At 41.5% G+C, this 22,029-nt stretch overlaps 2 protein-coding genes across 4 annotated transcripts in view; one reads left to right on the forward strand and one right to left on the reverse strand.

The window, feature by feature from the left end:
• The first annotated feature begins 394 nt into the window (after positions 1–394).
• TERB2 (telomere repeat binding bouquet formation protein 2) lies at positions 395–21,994 on the forward strand. Its single transcript, XM_068106371.2, has 8 exons — positions 395–471; positions 2,541–2,622; positions 5,595–5,725; positions 6,586–6,647; positions 15,336–15,496; positions 16,267–16,364; positions 17,644–17,776; positions 21,880–21,994. Exons 1-7 carry the CDS (start codon positions 408–410, stop codon positions 17,739–17,741), a joined length of 696 nt encoding a protein of 231 aa, XP_067962472.1. The 5' UTR covers positions 395–407; the 3' UTR covers positions 17,742–17,776; positions 21,880–21,994.
• LOC137420885 (dual oxidase 1) overlaps positions 19,457–22,029 on the reverse strand; it is a 155,457-nt gene continuing 152,884 nt past the window's right edge. For all 3 annotated transcript variants that reach the window (XM_068106361.2, XM_068106364.2, XM_068106360.2), the window contains exons 32-35: positions 21,735–21,890; positions 20,488–20,616; positions 20,038–20,173; positions 19,457–19,891 (exon numbers count right to left, since the gene is read on the reverse strand). In XM_068106361.2, the coding sequence (XP_067962462.2) occupies positions 20,051–20,173; positions 20,488–20,616; positions 21,735–21,890 (408 nt within the window). In that variant the 3' untranslated portion in view covers positions 19,457–19,891; positions 20,038–20,050. The remainder of the gene's footprint in view (positions 19,892–20,037; positions 20,174–20,487; positions 20,617–21,734; positions 21,891–22,029) is intronic.

A 22,029-nucleotide genomic window follows, 5' to 3' on the forward strand; every position in this document is an offset into this window, starting at 1 on the left:
ATCTCAAAATATCCTATTCAGTCTATGGTTCAACCTTCGTTAAATAACGCTATTGCATTTGCAACTCTCCAATCCTCAGGTAGCTGTTCTGACTCCAACAAACTGTTAAAGGTATCCGCTAACACCACAGTTATCTGCTCTGTCACCTCCCTATACTAGACAGCTCAAAGGTAAGTGTGTTACCTCTGCAACATCCTGTCGGACTAAATTCATAATATTCAGTTCAAGAAACCGTTGCGACCATTTGAGAAAATCATTTGCAGGATTTTGATTGTGATGTATCAATCTCTGTTACAAATTGTGACGTACTCCAATTGGTGTACGCCTGCAAGCTCATCCGATGTAATAATCGCACACCATTTTAATAAAAACGTACTTTCTCTTTCAGAATTTTCTACTTTTCAAGAATGTTCAACAAGAGGAAAGCATGGTTTTCTACAAGCGTTGACAAGACCATTTGTGATATTTGGGGTGAGTCAAAATAATTGCTTCCAATTTTTTCCCCCCTAATCACCCTGTTAGTTCTTTACAACTAAATGTACAACTAAATGTACAACTAAATGCCATCTATTTATTACGTGCTAAAATACTGCAGAAGCGAAACACTGCTGCTGGTGGTTTGGCTGATCTTCGGACCATAGACATTGAATAAACGAAAGTGATTATGTTTGAAGGTTCTGCAAACATCAGCGATTATATCTCGATTGTTATTGTCTTGTATGCAACCTTTGGCTGTTGATTGCATAATTTTCCGGATGCAGTGCCCGTTCCCAGTAAGCTGGTACTCATTTGCTGGCTGACCTCTGAAGGATGACAGAATACGTCAACCCACCTGTTTTTATTTAACCGCACGACAGGGGCTCAAACTCAAGACCCTAAGATCTTCAGCCAGCCACCTTAACCATTAGGCGAACACCGGGCTTTATACCTCGATTAAAAAAAAACCTGGAAAAAAGATAGAAATCTACTGTTTCTTTACTGTTGAACCACCATAATATATATAACACGATATGTAGCCTGTCCCCTGCACAGCGAGAGACAGATTTTTGCAATCACTTCTGTGTGTCTGTCTGTCTGTGCCGTAACTTTTTTTTTTTACCATTTGAGCTTTTGTCATCAAATTTTCAACAAAGTTGTATTACTAGAATATGTAGAAGTCAAATTCATAAGTTGATCAAAAATTCAAAGGTCAACGTCACATAAAATCGTCAATTTTCATGCAATTGACCTGAAATTTAAAAAAATCTGCATATCGGGTCACTGAATTGGTTCACCAATCAAAAGCTAAAAGAAGATTTTTTTTTGGTTTTAGATCAGAAGGTCGAGGTTTAATTTTTACCCGCGCCTGAGGAGAGGGTATTGCATTCGAGTCCGTTTGTCTGTCTGTCTGTTTGTTTGTCTGTCCGCACAGAATAAATATGGTTTTCTCTGCAACCGTTGGTCCGATTGACAGGAAATGTTCACCACAGATGCAAATCCACCTGTAGAATTTTTGAATGATGATTATGAAGTCATAGTTCACTTGGTATGGGCGCCATCTTGGAAAAACCGAAAAACTTTGCACCTCTATATCTCCGAAAGCGCTGAATAGAAAAAATTGAGACATGGCTCATTGTAAAGAACTCTCCATGGGGAATAAAATATGTTAATGATGATGTCATAGGTGCCTCCATTATGACGTCATAATTCGACAAGTACAAAACTTAATCCGATGAAGATGAAATTTCTTGAGCGTCATCTAGGGATAAATTGGTGCAGAAATAAAAATTGACGACGTCATCGGTCACGTGGTTCGGCCGCCATATTTGTGTTAACACAAAAGCCTTAAAAACCACCTAAAACACATCCTGGCGAGGGTTTGCAATCTCCGATTGCTCTTTCTAGTTTGCATATTGCTTTTGAGGTGAAGGTCGTCTAAAATCGTCATTTTTATGTATTTTATTTCTTTTAGCTGTTTTCGACATGTTTAGCATATGGAAGAAGAATAAGCCCGAATACAAAGCGGATGTGAACGGGACTTGCACTTTCAGATGCTTTCTAGCCTTTCTGTAATAAGGTAACCAAAACTGAACACAGATTAACTAGACTTTTTGACAGTGATGTAAGGCACATGGAGGAGCTTCTAGAAATATCACATAAAGAACAATTACATTAAGAGACAGCAATGCACTTTAAAATGGATTACAATGATAGTCAATGATGAACAAATCAACACAGCTTTGAGGATTTAAACTGATAGGTCTCATGCATCATGAGCGAAGTGCTGAGCAAGATTTTGAAAGTAATTTATTTTTTATATGCAAGATCGAGGTTCATGGGAAGTGCTATTCAATGTATGTATATTCACACGTTTGTAACAATTGTGTTTTGCAGAATGAGGTTTCTGTGTAATGTGAAGGTTGATGTGCCATGAAATACATGCCTTGTCATTATATCTATCCATGATTTTTGCATGTCTGACCGACTCCTGGAATGAACAAACATGGACTTCTGTTGGTTTTGTTTTTGAATTCATACTGCCTGGCTCTCAAACATCATAGTGCGAGAAAGAGGAGTACTGGGCAACCCCAATGACTCTGAATACATTTTCAGTGCAAATGCTGAAAGCTCCGATACAGTCAGGTAACGGAAACAATTGTGGGAAATTAAAAAGCACAGCCAACTGTAAAGATGCTCAGCACCCATATACCCTCTGTTAAGGGTTGAGCAACACGTGTGTCTGTGTGTGTGTGTAGTAGGGTGGTCCAGATTTACATGGTAAAGTAAAAAAAATTTTTTAAAAAATGCCTCTTTTGGCTGTATGCTCCCTTGTTCCACGCTATCAGATGTCTCTGCAACTCCAAAAAGCAACGAGATCGGAGCTAATATAGAAGTTGTGCCAGATTATCGTTTTTTAATACAATCTATTTTTTATTCAAATTTGGATCGCAAGCATTGCTCACAGGGTTGTGGTCAGTGTTTCAGCCTTGTGTCAAAAGTTACCGGCCGATTTGCTTCAGACAAAGCTAACATGTGCAGGAAGTGTGGCTGTTGCACAAGGCAACATCTTTCAGCAAACGGTTCAGCTCATTAAAAGGTCAACTTACATCTAACCTCCAAATGTTACTGAAATAAGCTAAAATTTGGCACAAATAGTTATTGGGCGATACCCAACAGGGGTGACTACAGCCAAGATTCAAATTCAGAATTTCATTTTTGCGGATCACCCTGCTGTGAAGGTGAATTTTTTTTTTTTGGAAACAACATCAAGGCTCGTGTAAGAGCTAACATTAATCACAGAGCAGTATTCCATTGAGCTGCGGATGAAAGCCTTGTATGTGGTGAGGAGCTCAGGTGTGCCAAGGAAGGACTTCGCATGACGGAGGATGCCCAGTTGGCGACTGGCTTTAGAGGCCAGCTTGGAAATGTGGTTTTCCCAGGAAAGATCATGGCACATGAGACCCAAAAGCTTGAATGACAGAACTTCATGGAGAGGATTGTTGAGAAAGTAGATGGGAGGGTTGTCCAGTCGGTCTTTTAGGAGAGACATAGTAAGAGTGTGAGATTTGTCAGGATTGAAAGACATGTTCCACTTGTTTGACCAGTCTGTGATTTTGTCCAGGTCTGCAGAGAGTGAGGAGGCTGCAGACTGCCGATCTGAGGGATGAGGAATGGAGCGGCAGAGAGTGGAGTATTCAGCAAAGAGATAGAGAGGATTTTCAAGAGAGTCAGAGAGATCATTGATGAAGACCAGAAAAAGCACATGGCCCAGAACACTGCCTTGGGGAACTCCAGCCTGAACAGGAAGGGGAGATGAGAGAAACCCATTCAGGGCCACACGTTGACTATGACCAGAGAGGAGGTCCGCAAGCCATGCGTGGAGATTTCCATGGATACCAAAGGAGGAGAGTTTGGTGAGCAGAGCTGGGTGCCAGACCGTATCGAAGGCACGAGATATATCAAGGGAGACAGCTCTGATTTTCTGTTTGGCATTGAGGACCTCCATCCATAGTTGCGACAGCAGAAGCACCATGTCCAGAGTAGAGTGACCTGGTCTGAAACCAAATTGATGATCAGAGATCAAGCCATTGGAGAAGAGGAAGGATTTGATATCCGAAGCAATAATAATAATAATAATAATGCATTTATTTTATATAGCGCTTTTCAGGAAGCCCAAAGACGCTTTGACAGAGTGCAAAACATAATGCATAGCAAAACATAAAAACAATTGCAAAAAAAAAAAAAAAAAAAAAAAAGAATCAATAGGGAAATATTCAAAGCACAAAGGAGGGAGAAGGAGAGGAGATAGTCAGGGGTTAGATGCTGTGGGTTAAATGTTGAATGCAGTGTTGAGCAGGTGGGTCTTGAGTGATGTTTTGAATGTGGTGAGTGAGGAGGAGTCTCTGATGGTGTGAGGTAGCGAGTTCCAGAGGGTGGGAGCAGCGATGGAGAAGGCCCTGTCCCCCCAGGATCTAAATTTGGTACGGATGGGGGGGGGGGGGGGGGTCAGGAGGTTGGTACCAGCAGAGCGGAGGTTGCGGGTGGGAGTGTGTCTGGAGAGGAGGTCAGCCAGGTAGGATGGGGCCAGGTTATGGAGGGCTTTGTTGGTCAAGAGGAGGATTTTGTACTGGATTCTCTGGGAGATGGGGAGCCAGTGAAGCTTGTAAAGGACGGGGGTGATGTGGTCACGGGTCCGGGAATGGGTGAGTAGACGGGCAGCGGAGTTCTGAATGTATTGGAGTTTATTGGTGATTGTTGAGGGTGAACCATAAAGGAGGCTATTGCAGTAGTCCAGACGGGAAGTGATGAAGGCGTGGATGAGGGTTTCTGCAGCCACGGAGGAGAGGGATGGACGGAGACGGGCGATGTTTTTCAGGTGAAAGAAGGCTGTCTTTGTGATCTGTTTAGTGTATTTGTCGAAGGAGAGGGTTTGGTCAAAGATGATGCCAAGATTCCGGATGTGAGGGGAGGTGGATACTGGGAAACCGTCGATGTTGAGGGCAAAGTTATGGGTGGACTTGGTGAGCGTTTTTGGGCCAATGATGATTATTTCAGATTTATCACAGTTAAGTTTGAGGAAGTTGATTTGAAGCCAGGATTTTATTTCAATTTGCAATGATGGATTCCATGACTTTGCTGATAATTGGGAGCAGGCTGATTGGTCTGCAGTTGCAAGGATCTGTTTTTGCACCTTTTTTGTGTAAAGCGGTAATGTTGGCTGATTTCCAAGATGCTGGCAGATGACCTTGAGCAAAAGAGAGGGTGAAGAGAACAGAGAGAGGGAGTGAAAGAGCGGCAGAGCAGGATTTTAGGACCCGTGGGCTGATGCCGTCTGGTCCAGTTGCAGAATCAGAGTCGAGGTTTGACAGAAACTTCTCCACCTTGTCAGGAGAAAAGGACATAGAGTCCAGGAGGATGTGCATGTGTGCATGTGTTTAGGTTTTAGGACTATTACATGAAAAAAATCCAGAGTTTTCTTGTTTTCAAGTTTATCGCATGCAAGGTTTGTGAAAGTCGTGATTGTAATTTTAACACGTATAATAAAATAAATGCAAATATATTGCGGTCTATATCTCAAAATGTTCCTATTGACATATTTCCAAATATTTTTGCAGAATTTATAACAGTGAAAAGTATTTGAATGGAGGGGTGACAGTATTTCATGCTAGTTTTGTGGCTGCGTGCGTGAGGTCACAGAACACTGCTATCGGCCATTATGTGCTTCCTCCAGCCGAACTGCATGAAGGTGTGTCCTGCATTTAAAGACATCAATTATTGTTTACTATCACCATTATGTGTTACGCTTTTTGCAAGAAATGCAAACCTACTGTTTGGAAGTGCTTATGTGTGTAAACATTTTGGAAGTTTATTCTGGACAAACATGTGCTTATGTGTGCGACATTTTAAAACTCCAAATTACTAAATCTGATCATCGTATTTTTGGTTTCTCCTTATATCCATATATTCAGAAAGGTACCAGTGAGTAGAAAATTTTCCTGATATTTTCATGGGTGCAACCATCTCGGGTCCACAATTGGGTGTGTCTCTTTTCCCATGTCCTCCCCACGACTGTGTCACTTTCGAACTGCTCATATTAGGACAGAAATTTTAAATATTCGAAATTTAATTCATGTTCTACTCCAACAAAAGACTTGCAACCCAAATCAGATGAAAGTCATTTTTTGTGGACTTTGTGTCAGATAGAAATTGGTAGATATAATGGAAATCAAAATACATATTTTGCTACTTTATATTTCTTTGAAAATCATCAGGTTATAAATAATTATATTTATTATTTATTGGTATTAAATCTCTGTAAATGCTTGATGAGTGTTTTTGTTACTTGCACAGAGCCACAGCTTACAGGCTCACACCAATGATGTGCTGCTAACCATACAAATCATTATCCGATTCAAATGAAACCTTTGGGATCTAATTTTGTGTTCAGCAAGAAAGACACGAGGAGAGTGGAAAATAAATCAAACACGTTTTTAGCAGTAGCAACCTGAAAAGGTTATTTTGTTTAACGTGTCCCAAGATTCTATATATTTATGTTTTGCTCATTAGAAAGCAATTTTTTTTTAATGCTGGTTCTCATTTTCCAAGCTTTTCAAGAGAGGATCGGGCCCTTTATTTGGGAAAATTCAAAAGCTACGCAACATTTACAGGTACGTTTATTAACCAGAGTTTACGCACATAATGCTGAATCATTGTCGGAAATTTATTTGTTTGATAAATTTCATCCTTACATTTTTTTAGTTTGGTATTTTCTCTATGTGAGGACAATATTAAACTTGTGAATGTGATGTCATAGTGGGCTAATAGGGAAAAGTATTACAGTAAATGCTTCGAAAGAAGGCTATTCTGAAACTTCCAATGATGAGAAAGGCATGATTGTTACAAGTCTTGCGCCAGATTGTTTGTGTGTAGACACTAAACGTACTAGGAAGGAAATGGAGATTTATTTTAAAAGTGTTTTTCATTGTTTGTTCACTATTTCAAAAATATTGTTTCTTTGATACATTGTTACCTTCGCAAAAGCGGAAGGTTATGTTTTGATCGCTGTGTATTTATTTGTATGTCTGTGTGTGTGTATGTTAATCGCATAACTCAAAAAGTATTCAACCGAATTGCATGAAATTTGGTGGGATGATTGGTTATTATACGGGACACATTTGATTAGATTTTGGGAAACAGATTTGCTCAAATTCTGACTATTTTTAACTCGATCGTATTTCACTCAAAGTTATGAGCGACTGAAGAAGAAGATGTCCATCCAGGACGTCATCACTATAACGCGATCTCCCGCGATCATTTCAACCTCAAAAAAAATTATAATTGCAGATTTGACAATAGATGAGGCATATTAACAAACGAATGAAACAGATTTGCTCAAATTCTGACTATTTTTAACTCGATCGTATTTCACTCAAAGTTATGCGCGACTGAAGAAGAAGATGTCCATCCAGGACGTCATCACTATAACGCAATCTCCCGCGATCATTTCAACCTCAAAAAAAATTATAATTGCAGATTTGTCAAGAGATGAGGCATATTAACAAACGAATGAAACAGATTTGCTCAAATTCTGACTATTTTTAACTCGATCGTATTTCACTCAAAGTTATGAGCGACTGAAGAAGAGGATGTCCATCCAAGACGTCATCACTATAACGCGATCTCCCGCAATCATTTCAACCTCAAATGAAATTCAAATTGCAGATTTGTCAATCGGGGAGGCATATTAACAGACGAATGAAACAGATTTGCTCAAATTCTGATTTTTAAAAATCGATCGCATTTCACATAAAGTTTGAGGTACTAAAGAAGAAGAAGATTCGTTTAGCTTCTCAGATAAAATAAATAATTCTGTCTGCAATTTCAGGTTAATTACCTTCGCAAAAGCGGAAGGTTATGTTTTGATCGCTGTGTATTTATTACCTTCGCAAAAGCGGAAGGTTATGTTTTGATCGCTGTGTATTTATTACCTTCGCAAAAGCGGAAGGTTATGTTTTGATCGCTGTGTATTTATTTGTATGTCTGTGTGTGTGTGTGTATGTTATTCGCATAACTCAAAAAGTATTCAACCGATTCGCATGAAATTTGGTGGGATGATAGGTTATTATCCGGGAACCATTTGATTCTAAAATGTAATTCTAAAGTGTAATTACCTTCGCAAAAGCGGAAGGTTATGTTTTGATCGCTGTGTATTTATTTGTATGTCTGTGTGTGTGTGTGTGTGTATGTTATTCGCATAACTCAAAAAGTATTCAACCGAATTGCATGAAATTTGGTGGGATGATTGGTTATTATACGGGACACATTTGATTAGATTTTGGGAGCAATCGGGTCAAAGGTCAAGGTCAAGGTCACGAAAAGGTCAAAATCGTATTTTTACCATAGCGCGGTCAATTTTTATCCAATTGGCATGCAACTAATGCCAAAATGTTCAGAATTCAATGCCCGATCTTGTGATATACGACATGACCCAGTGAAGACATTACCCTTGTTAGCGGTTGGGGGTCAAAGGTCAGGGGGGTCACGACCTTGCAAAATGTGCGTTTTTTGTCATAACTCGGTCAATTCTTATCCGATTTGCATGAAATCAGCACCAAACTGTTCACTGTTCTGTTCCCTACACTCCCATGCCAAGTACAGAACAGTAGCTGCGGCGAAGGTATGCGCTCTACCGAGTGCCCGTTCTAGTTGTTTATATAAGTGAGGTTATAAGGTGACAAATTGTTGCGTAGTTTCGTGGTAACATAGTTTCATGTAAGATTACATTAGACCCAATAGCCAAGGACATGGAAGCTGAACTTGTACAAAAAGGAATTTGGTACAAAATGAGAATATCACAAGCAGCTCCCCATTAGTTTCCATTTAACCCCATTCCTGGGGCATGCTCTAAGAGTGAGATAACTTTGCAAGACCACGTCCTAAGACCGTTCCCTGAAAGACCACTAGATTAAACCAATTGGCCAGGTAAGCAATGGACAGTTTTGGACCAAACGTTTGACCAAATGGACAGTGCCACAAGTTGGTGTGCCTCAAAGATAACGTGCTCCTAGTCGTTTTTGTCATGTTTCTACTTTTTATTTTGCTATATCTGTGTTTACAGTGTGCTTCTAGTTACCCTCGCCAGAGGAGAAGATATTGCATTTGAGTCCGTTTGTTTGTCTGTCTGTTTGTCTGTCTGTTTGTCCGCACAGAATAAATATGATTTTCTCTGAAACCCTTGGTCCGATTGACAGGAAATTTTCACCATAGGTGCAACTCCACCTGTATAATTTTAAATGATAATTATGACGTCATAAGTCACGTGGTTCGGCCGCCATCTTGGAAAAACCGAAAAACTTTGCACCTCTACATCTCCGAAAGTGCTGAATAGAAAAAAATTGAGACATGGCTCATTGTAAAGAACTCTCCATGGGGAATAAAATATGTTAATGATGATGTCATAGGTGCTTCCATTATGACGTCATAATTCGACAAGTACAAAACTTCATCCGATCAAGATGAAATTTCTTGAGCATAATCTAGGAATAATTTAGTTTAGAAAACAAATAATGATGACGTCATCGGTCACGTGGTTCGGCCGCCATATTTGTTTTAACACAAAAGCCTTAAAAACCATTGAAAATACATCCTGGCAAAGGTTTGCAATCTCTGATTTCTCTTTTTCTTGTTCGGTTTTGTTCTTCAACTTATGCCAATTTGTGAGCATTTGTCGGACTTTTCGTACAGGGATACTTGTGGCCTATTCCCGTTAAGCTCGGTGTGTCCACGTTCGTATTTATTTGTCCTTTCTTGTAATTCACTTCCTTATTTCAATCCCATTCTTCCTTCCTCAATTCCTCCCAAATATATACCATATGTTTACTGTCTTAAATATAAATTAAAAAAAGTTCACCTTTCCATCACCACTTTGTTCGTGAAGTATTCACTATACTCCTTAACGATATCTTTCAACCTTTCTTTTTACTCTATCCTGCTTTTACTTTGACCAAGTCCTTAAAAAAAACATAATAAATAATAATAATAATAATAATAATAATAAAACATAGGGGCAATACCCCTGGGCGCTCAGCTGGTAAAATAAAGCAGTATACTACACGGACTAAATGTATTTTAAACTGTATCATACCATTTTAAAACAATTTCAATGGTTGCTAGAAGACAGGGCAGCATGTACAATCATACTAATGTAATCATACGACTTTAAACAAACAAAAAAAATACCTATTTTGGGGGGCAACCTCCCCCTCTCCCCATATACTACCTTTGACCCCAATTTTTTTTTAATGCCGTAAGCAAACTTTAGTACATCATATTGAAATCGTGTGTGTATTTTCAGAGAAGAAAGCAAATATCTATTTTGAGGGGGCCAACCTGGACTCACTTTGACCCCCCCCCCCCCCCCCCCCCACGTTTATGCCCTCAGACTTCGATTTTCTTCGTGCCGTGAACAAACATGGGTGATGAAGGTTGTCGTCAAGTTTCATCGAAATAGTGTGTGCAGTTTCTGAGGTACAAGCAAATTCCTATTCTGGGGGGGGGGGGGGGGGGGGGGGGGGGAGCGGTCGAACCGAACGTGGATTAAACCCACCTTAACCCCTGGTAGACCCCCTGAGACCCCGACTTTTTAATGCCGCGAACAAACTTTAGTCACAACATAACAAATATAATTTGTGCCAAGTTTGGTCATAATCCCATCAGTAGTTTCGGAGAAGAAGTTGCAAGAGTTTACAGACTGACAATGCGCCATCGCATAAGCTCCCCGGAAGGAATTTCATTCCAGATGAGTTAAAAAGGAGTTCCTTTTTAATGCCAAGTGCTTATATGGGTACTAACCAAGTGCTTATATACACCTCCACGTTCCTTTGAGCTATGCTCTACTGGGCTCGTCAATCTAATTTTGCTGCTTCGTCCTTGTCCTCCTTCTTTAACCTCTGTTTGCAATCTTCATCGTCCCAGCCTCCCTGTCCTCATTATGGTGAATACCTTCACGGTCTTCATTGTGTTTTGTTTTAAAATGTTTCAACTTCCTTTTGCTCCCATGTTGCATTCTCTCTTCTGTTACAATTCACTCGTCTTCCTTTTCAAACGGCTGTTTTCCATTTGCTCCTTCAATCATTCCGTTTCTAAAAATTCAATCTCTTACAATTCTTCCTTTCTCCAATCTCTGAACTCACCTTCATACCACCCCTCCTATAATGCTTTCAAACGTATTTCTGACTTGAAAATCTCAAGAACCCCGGTTTGTAAAGGATATTTGTATTTGATTAGTAATCATCTTCAGTGATCAAATCAATCACTTCAATCATCCATCTGTACATCTTCAGTGTCAAAACCTTCCCTGTCTGTTCCCTCCTGTACTTCTACTTGCCCGTATCCTACAAACCCTATCCCTTACCAGCATCCCACTCCATGTGCCCTCCTTCTACTCCCTCCTACCCCCATTCCTTCACCACCTTCCCCCTACTCCTCCCGTTCAAAACTTCTCAAAGTTTCCGCCTCACATATCCACAAGGCTGCCTCCTTCCCACACACACTCTCTCTCTCTCTCTATTCCAACTCATTCCTCTTTCCCCTCCTCCTCATCCTCCTCTTCCTATCTCCTACTCCCTTCTGCCCCCCTCTAATTACTCCTCAAGGTGCCTCATCCCATCTCCATGAAGCCTTTTGTCCTCCCCCTACTCCATCTCGTCGTGCCCTCTCTCCTAGCTCTTATGCAATCTCCGACACACTGTCAACAGCTCCCCCACCACCTCCTCTCCTCTCTCATCTTATCCTCCCCCTACCCTGCCTTCCCCAGTCTCTGACGCCCCCCCTCCCTCTTCCTTAATGGTATGGACCTCAAACATCCGGGGCCTTTGCTCAAACCTGATTGATCTCCCCATACAGGTTGCTTCTGACAAACCAGACTTAATCTGCTTAACAGAAACTTTCCTCCTTCAAGACGTCTCTGATTCCTTCGTGTTGTTGTGGTTTTCATCCACTGTAAACATTGTTGGTTCCATGTACTATTATTGTTGTCGTTTAAGGGAAATAGAGATTACTATTTTAAAAAGGTAAAAAAGTTAATGTTTTACATGAAACCGGAACCGGACGACGACGAAGAGGAAGAGGAGGAAGAGAAGGCGGAGCGAGTGAGTCGGACAAGAAGCCGAGCTGCTTCAAGGTCCTGAGCGAACGTTGGCTAACGAGAGTCACGAGTGAACTTTGGGTTTCCCGGGAAAGGGATTCCTACGACAGAGTTGTTATCGCTGTGACAGATAAACCTGCGTGACAGGTTTTGCGGTTGATTCCGAAGAGAATCATCGGAGTGCCGTTACGCCACGAGAACGGGCCGTCGGCCATTTTTACCTCGCGCAGGATTTGCGCTTCGCTCAAGGTTTTTCACCGCTTCATCCATTCTCACCGCATTCAGACGTTAATCTGGTGTGTGTGTGACGTGGCTTTTGAGTGGGAAATCTGCGGTTCACCGATTGGGAGCCGTGGAACGTCCATACCCGAAGGTGTGATTTCCCAGTCGCCTGGAGGGCACCTTTACGCATCTTTGGCAGCGTGACTGTCACTCAACCGAACGGGATTCTGGTCTCGATTAGACATCGTTCTGACGATCACTGGAGCGGATCGACTTATGCTTGATGCCGGAATAGAGACATTGGGAATGTTCTTCTTTTCGCTCACTTGGAGCACAGTGAGTTATATTGTACAAACCTGATGGTACCATCATAGGAAATATATATTGGTTGTACAATTGATTACTATTGTTGTTGTACTGTTATTCTTGTGTGATCTTAATACAATACTTGTTTGTTGGTAACAATTGGTGTGGTTTCACCATTGATCTTTGACATACAGAATAACACATCTTTCTGCCGTGACTCCTCTCGGGGCTCGGAGGTACACCGTGTCTGGGGTTTGGGGAGGAGCACGTAACAGTCATGTAATCTGTCATCACTTCCGGCATTAAATCCTTCCTCCCCTCCAATGGCTTGATCTCAGGTCATCAATTTGAATTCAGACCAGGCCAGTCTACTCTGGACATGCTGCTTCTGCTGTCTCAACAATGGATCGAACAAAACCCTACCCTACCCTTCCAATGAATACCCCACCACCCTATGGCAGCCATCCTCAACACCAGACAGGAAATCAGAGCTGTCTCCCTTGACATATCTCGTGCCTTCGATATGGTCTGGCGGGGTGCTTTGCTTACCAAACTATCCTCATATGGTATCCATGGCAATCTCCACGGATGGCTCGTGGACTCCCTCTCCTGTCGTCGTCAGCATGTGGCTCTCAATGCAATTCTCTCATCTCCTCTTCCTGTCCAGGCTGGGGTTCTTCAAGGCAGTTTTTCTGGGCCCTGTGCTTTTTCTCGTCTTCATAAATGATCTCTCTGACTCTCTGGAAAATCCTCTTTATCTTTTGCTGATGACTCCACCCCCTGCTGCTCCATACCTCAACCCTCAGATCGGCAGGCAGCAGCCTCTTCACTCTCTGCAGACCTGGACAAAATCACAAACTGGTCAAACAAGTGGAACATGTCCTTCCATCCTGACAAATCTCACACTCTCACTATGTCTCTCCGAAAAGACCGTCTGGAAAACCCTCCCATCTACTCTCTCAACAATCCTCTCAAATAAGTTCTGTCACTCAAGCTTTTGGGTTTAACGATCTGCCATGATCTTTCCTGGGAAAACCACATTTCCAAGCTGGCCTCCAAAGCCAGTTGCTGACTGGGCATCCTCCGTCGTGCAAAGTCCTTCGTTGGAACATCTGAGCTCCTCACCACATACTGTACAAAGCTTTCATCCGCAGCTTGATAGAATACTGCTCTCCCCTCTGGTCTGGTGCTCCTGCCTCACACCTAGATCGGCTTCACGCTGTTGAAACAAAGCTTTCAGAATCATTGGAATCTCCCACGATGAAGCTGATTCTGAGGGCCTTTCACTCTCTCTCCTCAGGCAGGTTGGTGTCTGTCCATCCATATTGGCTACACCTCATTTTTCTCAGCAACCACGTGTCTGATTGAGACGAAACTTTCAGGGTAGGAGTGACACCCATGCAGAATCTTTTTATGATAATTGTGATCTCATCGGTCACGTGGTATGGCAGCCATCTTGGAAATTAATGCAAATAATTAAAAATATATTTCTCGAGCACCGCTGAATGGAAAAAATTGAAACTTGGCACATTGTCAAGTACTCCCAATGGGGAGCAAACGCATGATAATGACATGGTAGGTCAAGTGGTATACCAGCCATATTGGATTTAACCTAAAGCCCTAAAAAAACATCTTCTCCCAAACCACCAAATCGATTGACTCGAAACTTCACATGTGTCATTTACCAGGCGATTAAAAGATGACCACAAAAACGTCATTGGTCACATGGTGTGGCAGCCATATTGGATTGAAGGAAAATATTTAATAATTATATATCTGAAACCGCTTATCCTATCGATGTTAAATTTTACAAATATCATCTAACACTATTGTTGCATATAGTTTGAAAATGATGATGTCGTAGGTCACGTGATTTTGCAGCCATCTTGATAGAAAAAATGAACCTTATCCGATGAACACAAAACTTCGCAAGCATGATCCCCTACCCATACATATGCAGAGTGTAATTTTTAAGGTCATATGCCATGTGGTGTGGCAGCCATATTAGCTTGAAAGCCGATAATTAAAAAATCCCTTCACTGAAACTGCTTTGCCGATCGATGTGAAACTTGTCATGGCTGGGGAAATTGTTATACTTGAAAACAGCTGAAGGTATTTAAATCAAACTTGTTTATTTTTAGGACAGTGAACGAGGGCGTCTACCCATTGTGGGACTATGCAGATGCATGTTGGTGACACAGTCGCATTTCTCTAGTTTCATACTGATCAGATCAAGCGTTTTACTTGTCGAATTATGACGTCACATTGAAGGCACTGATGACCACCATATCTTATTCCCCATGGGGAGTACTTGACAATGAGCCTTGTTACAACTTTTTCCATTGAGCGGTTTTGGAGATATGGAGGTGAAAGTTTTTCCAATATGGCGTCCATACCACGTGACCGATGATGTCATAATTATGAATAAAAAATTCTTATTTTTTTAAACCACAAGCTCCTGTGCTAAAATTTCGTGTCAATCGGACCGACGGTTGCCGAGAAAATTAATTTTAAAAATGCAGACACGCCACACGTATGCCATATGTACGCAACTGAATGCCTAACCCTGTTTTCGCTTCGCGATCGCAGGGCAAAAATGCTTGTAGAACATTGATGCTAGAAAATCGTCAGGTCTATTGCAATACAGGTATATGAATTCCAATGACGTTTTCTGTATCCACAGGATGTGAACCAGCAGAGCCTCAAAACCTCAAGACAGGGTATAAAGCGGAGGTTAAGAGAGACCAATACCTCCAGGCATGAAGCAAACAGAAGGATATCATTGGATGACTCAGGAACAGATATAACTCACCAAGAAAATAATATAAATGTAAACGAGATTTGGTGAGTTATGTGTTATAATAACTAACATTTCTCACAGATTTGATAAGTTAATTAATTACATGAATTTCCATTGAACATGATAGTTGTTTGAACATTTTGGAAAACATAGGTCGTGTGTTCCAAAACACCTTGTTCGCGCATACCAAAACACCTTGAGCACTTGTTCCAAAACACCTTGTTTATGCATTCCGAAACACCTTGTTTACGCATTCCGAAACACCTTGTTTACGCATTCCGAAACAACTTGCTTACGCATTCTGAGACACCTTGTTTACGCATTCCGAAACACCTTGTTTAGGCATTCCGAAACACCTTGTTTAGGCATTCCGAAACACCTTGTTTACGCATTCCGAAACACCTTGTTTACATATTCTGAAACAACTTGTTTACACCTTCGGAAACACCTTGTTTACGCATTCTGAAACAACGTGTTTACGCATTCTGAAACAACTTGTTTACGCATTCTGAAACAACTTGTTTCCGCATTCCGAAACAGCTTGTTTATGCATTCTGAAACACCTTGTTTGCGCATTCCGAAACACCTTATTTGCGCATTCCGAAACACCTTGTTTGCGCATTCCGAAACACCTTGTTTGTGCATTCCGAAACACCTTGAGCGCTCATTCCGAAACACCTTGAGCGCTCATTCCGAAACACCTTGAGCGCTCATTCCGAAACACCTTGTTTACGCATTCCGAAACACCTTGTTTGCGCATTCTGAAGCACTTTGTTTTTGTACATTCTGAAACTCATGCATGTTTCTGTGTCAGCCCTGCTGAGAGAAATGGCAATGACATTGAGCCCATGCCTGTCGACAGTTGTTGTCAAATCAAACAACACAACCACCAAGTCAATAACTTCCTCACCTGTAAGTGGACTTATTTTCTTGTTCACCGTAGGCTAAAATACTGTATTCGAGAACTGTCTGTTTTTGTTTGTTTGACATATGCATTTTTAAACCGCTGGATGGAACGAGTTGAAAACTGGTGGTTGTATGGGTGTGTCCAGGAGAGTTTTAAGGGGTAGAATTTTTTTCATTGTCCCAGGGGTTTATGGTGGGGAGAGGATCCCAGTTCTCTTGATGTAGACATGTATTGTGTAGCACTGCTTTCGGTGGGAGAGGGTATTACAAGTAAAACGAAAATATGCCACTTCTGGGAGAATTGACTCATCTGTTAATTCCGGGGGAATTAACCCGTCCATAAGAGCAGCTTCTTTGCTAGTAATAATAATAATAAGTGCCATGCGCTAGGAGGTCTATGTGCTACATCCACTATTCTCAATACAACAAACACAACTAACCCCAAACCCCTTCCAAAAACCTCCACCCCTTCCCCCGATTCTAGTTGTAAAGGGGCCTACTCTATCCATACCAAGTTATGTGGCAATCACATAAGCCGTTACAAAGATCTTCCCACCCCCAACCGCCCACCTCACCCCCCATGTGGGGCCAGCATTATGTCTGCCAGGTTTGGTGGCCCCACAATGTTCCATTCTCAAGATATAATGGAATGGACAGACAAACAGAAAAATGCAGTATGACAATAAGGGAAGCTTTGTGTTTGTATCAGCCTCACCTGGGGTGTGGTCCATTACCGATCAGTTTGTAAAGCGCTCGCCAAGTGGCCTACGCACTCAAGCAAGCAATCCAATGAAACGGTTGATAAGGAACGTCTGGCTTGGCAAGCAAACCAAGCTGCTTGGTAATGGAACACACCCTTGATGCGACACTGGTTAGCAAACGTGCCGCACATAAACCAATAATGGTAGGCCTACTAATAATATTAAGTAAACTTCAATTTGTTGCCTCTGAACACGTGTAAGACAATGTGTTAATATCAACGAATCACATGATTAACGTCACTTGCTGTGTTGTTATCCAAAAGGGTAGGATTTGGGGGTGGGGGGGGGGGGGGGGGGGTGAAAAGCCTCTAACAGCTCTTGCTTACATGCAGTACCAAACCAAGGGTGGAAGGGGAAAGGGACCGATTGAAATGCAACAATTGTGTATATAATATGTAGATTGCCTCTCATTATAAACACAGTACAAGTGCAATTTGAGCATTGTAACTTTCTCGCCAGCGAATGATGCATTTAAAATAAGAGGAACCTTCATTTGGCATGCTCTGTCTCTCCTGTCCTTCCAGCACATCTTCATGTTAGCAAGATGCAAAAATACACTGGTCCATTGAGTGACTTCAGTCCAGGACTTGCAGGTTACCGTGTTCTCCGGGGAAATAACTGAGTTTGGAGATACATTTCCTTGCGATTTTTGCAGAGGTAGAACATTATCTTTTGGCTGTTTTGCCAAATATTTCAATGATTCTTTAACAAGTGTTGCTATTTATATTAATGAAAGATGCGGCGATGTGTGATGAATTGTTACAAGTGAAAAATCCATTTTCTGAATGTCTGTTGGAATTATTTGATTAAATAACCACCAGAGGGCAGTGGAGGTCACTTGATATTTTCTATGGAGCCACTGACTTGTGTGCACATCGCAATAATCATCAAACCTCGTTTGCATGGGTGGTGTATATATATATACGAGGTGTGTTCAAAAAGTATCCGACCTTTGTTCATAAAAAATACTCGTATCCAGATACAACAAACTTACACTAATCTCCTTCAAAGTAGTCCCCTTGGGCTTGGGCGTGAATTTTTTCCCACCTGCAGAAGCTGTCATTCGACGGCAGACCGCCGATGAGTGTGGAAGTGTCAGTGAGCGCCATCGGATTTTCGTTTTTGACAAAATGACGGAAAAACTTGAACAACGCTACTGCATCAAATTTTGTGTAAAGCTTGGCGATTCCCAAGTGGAAACGATCCGCAAGATTCAACAGGCCTTCGGGGACGAAGCAATGAGCACCACACAGATAAAGGAGTGGTACAACCACTTCAAGGATGGCCGCACATCAGTGGAGAGTTCACAATGCAAATCACAATTTTGTGCAATGGAGTCTCACAAAATCACAATGGAGTCGCAATGTGATGTGTGCAATTGTCACAATGTCAAAGTGGATCTGCAAAATCAAATGTGAAAAATTCACATTTGTGCAATTGTCAAATCAACTTGTGTGCAAAATTCACATTCACATGTGAAATTCACAATTCACAATGTGTGAATTGCAATTCACAATGTGACAATTCACAATGCAAATGTGTTCTCCACAATGGAGAATTTGTGATTCACAATTCACAATGCAATTCACAATGGAGCACAATGGACTCCATTCACAATCACCGTCGAATGATTGTGAATTGTGCATTGTTTCACATTGTGAAAGTCGAATTGGAAATTGTGTGATTTGTGAAACAATTTCACAATTGTTTTTCACATTGCATTGTGATTGACAACATTTCACAATCCATTGTGAATTTGCACACAAATTGATTTGACAATTGCACAAATGTGAATTTTTCACATTTGATTTTGCAAATCCACTTTGACATTGTGACAATTGCACACATCACATTGCGACTCAATTGTGATTTTGTGCGACTCCATTGCACAAAATTGTGATTTGCATTGTGAACTCTCCACTGATGTGCGGCCATCTTTGAAGCGGTTGTACCACTCCTTTATCTGTGTGGTGCTCATTGCTTCGTCCCCGAAGGCCTGTTGAATCTTGCGGATCGTTTCCACTTGGGAATCGCCAAGCTTTACACAAAATTTGATGCAGTAGCGTTGTTCAAGTTTTTCCGTCATTTTGTCAAAAACGAAAATCCGACGGCGCTCACTGACACTTCCACACTCATCGGCGGTCTGCCGTCGAATGACAGCTTCTGCAGGTGGGAAAAAAATTCACGCCCAAGCCCAAGGGGACTACTTTGAATGAGATTAGCGTAAGTTTGTTGTATCTGGATACGAGTATTTTTTATGAACAAAGGTCGGATACTTTTTGAACACACCTCGTATATATACTCGTATGTAAAATAATTGGGAGACAACAAGATGGATCGCTTTCCAAGAATATTTCGCAAACTTTATTTATCGCACAAAATGCATGTTAAAGTAAATAACCACATGTCTCTATCCATGCGTTTGCTAAACGGTGTGTCCGAGTTACAGCACAAGAAGGAATATAAAGAATATATGTGGGCAATTATCTATATCGGCCTCACATGCTCTTTTCAAAAGGCTGGTGAGTAATGCAGAATGGCTTCAAAGTTTGTTGAAATGCTCATCAAGGAATATTTGAAATTCAAGACCTGCATGCCCACTTAAAATCATAATCAACGATGAAAATTCATTCAGCCCTAAAACAAGTCTGCAATTGACGTTTCGCATGTTCAGACATCATCGCCCGGCATCTTGCAGACTTTGAAGCCTTTAGATAGTCATCCATGGTTGTTTGTAGAAAATTGCAGAAAAGATCACTGGAACACTTTAAGCTGAAATGAGATGTTTGTGTGTGGCATGTTACAAATAGCTAATGTTGCAACACGTGCTTTAAGCTGTCCTCTTGTGGTGGCGCTAGCGACCTCCAAGCATCATTCCCCACACAAGAAAATGCAGTGTTGTCTTAAGACCCACTGACCTTCATTGCACTTTCAGAAGTTCTCATAATGGTGTTTAAAGTGTGCTCTGTCCTTGCGGTTGAGTTGCCTGCATGCTTCCTCTACCTTCTTCGTCATGGTGGGAGGTCCACAGCTGAATACACCCACTTTATTCACCTGCAAGTGACACCATAGTCTACTTATCTGTAAACCAGAGCACACCCACTCTATCTGGAAAATCAGATCACTTGAACTGGACCCAACATTAACATTCAATTTTGAGAATGCACCCCATTACATTATTTAATAATATGTACATGTATTGCATAAAAGTTATATTCTTTCAATCAAAATTCATGAACAGTCATGTAGACGATGAGAGAAGGCAATGTTAATGCGAGAAAAACGTGGGCTACAAGGAAGTGTAGTGTTGTGTATTTATATAGAATATATATGACATTGACTTGTCGGTTTATCACTTTCGAGCTCACCTCGGGATGCTGGTTCTGCAGAGAGTTGAGAAATGGAACGAACTGAGGCCTACCGAAGTGTGTGATAGAGTGAAGACCAGTAAACAGGCTGCGGTTTTGTTCCTTCTGGAAGTGCCTCTCAAAGATGTACTGATGAGCATTAAACACGCAGACACTAGTGTTAGACTGAGCATTGCACGTCACAGTCTTCATTTCGTGATGCCATCATATTTAGACACAACATGGAATCAACCAAACTTAGTTTATACTTTGTAACATTTGGCACAAATCGTTTTTGATTATACTCAAAACTCAATTTTAGGTCATTTCATCTCGATGAGATTGAACTTATAAAATGGGTCGTGATGTCCGGATGTCTGTCCGTCCGGTCGTCCATCTGTTAACTTTTTGCTATATTTGCTACCCCTCCCTTATCACCTGGCTGATTGTTCTGAAACTTGACTCATGAATACAAGGCATTATCCCGCACAATCGCTCAGGTTTTTCCATTTCGGATCATGGGAGCTCCCAGGGTTGGGGAGGAGGGGTTAACCCCTAAACTTCGGATCCCTACTCGTCCCTTATTTCCCAACCGATTGTTCTGAAACCCGATACATCCCTTCTCGTGATCACCCAGTCTTAGATGCTTTGTTTTCCTACGTTTCAAATTCGGATCATTGGGGCTCCCGGAGGGGGAAGGGGGATAAGGAGGGGAGGTTACCCACTGAAACTTCGGATCCCTACTCGTCCCTTATTTCCCAACCGATTGCTCTGAAACCTGATACAGCCCTTCGACTTGATTGTCCATGGGATCACTGTTTTAAATTTTTCGATTTTGGATCAGGTAGCTCTCAGAAGGGAGGGGGGAATGGGAGGGGCTTCCCCCAAAACAGCAGAGGTCTGAACTACAACCTCAAGAGATGACCATCAGCCCGCTGAGGTGGCTATTTTTTTTGTTATCCAAGACTTGATATATAAATTAACCTGTTTTTAGAGTCTTTCTTATTAAAAAATGACAACATTATGAAACTAGGGTTGGTTACCACCCCCTCATCCTCCCTTCTTCTGCATGTGGATTTAATTGAAACAATGAGCTAGTTTCAGGAGAATTGTTGCGTCACTTTTCATTGTCATTAAACCCAAATATCTCATTAATAACCTTGAGGAAGAAGCTCCCTCATTAAAAAGTGTAGGGGAGGGGAACTTTCTCTGAAGTTTTAAAATATGAGCGAGTGTGAGATACATTGGTCTCACGGCCAAATCGTTACCAGCATTGAGGTGCGAAGATCGAACTTCTCAGCAAACTGGGTAATGTAGATGTGAACTGAGACAAGATTCATCTCGTCATTCTCCTCGACCTCCTTGATTATGTCTGTGAGCCATTCAAATTGATGCTGCGTGCGTGTCACCCAGATGAAATACACCTGTAAAGAAAAGCCAAACAATGAAAACTGCACAAGGTGTTCGAGGGACTTTACAACATTCAGCTGAAATTACGCTACAGGCCTCATGACTCGAGAGACATCTTGGTAAATGCACTCCTGTGGAATTATATAAGTTTAA

This window comes from Myxine glutinosa, chromosome 2 (genome assembly GCF_964187855.1).
Source record: "Myxine glutinosa chromosome 2, kmMyxGlut1.1, whole genome shotgun sequence".
Taxonomy (NCBI): domain Eukaryota; kingdom Metazoa; phylum Chordata; class Myxini; order Myxiniformes; family Myxinidae; genus Myxine; species Myxine glutinosa.

Coding starts and splice junctions, on each gene's coding strand:
- TERB2 (XM_068106371.2), top strand. CDS start 408: ATGTTCAACAAGAGGAAAGCATGGTTTTCTACAAGCGTTGACAAGACC. Junction 6,648..15,335: donor AAGCTACGCAACATTTACAG/GTACGTTTATTA, acceptor CTGTATCCACAG/GATGTGAACCAGCAGAGCCT. Junction 15,497..16,266: donor ATAAATGTAAACGAGATTTG/GTGAGTTATGTG, acceptor TTTCTGTGTCAG/CCCTGCTGAGAGAAATGGCA.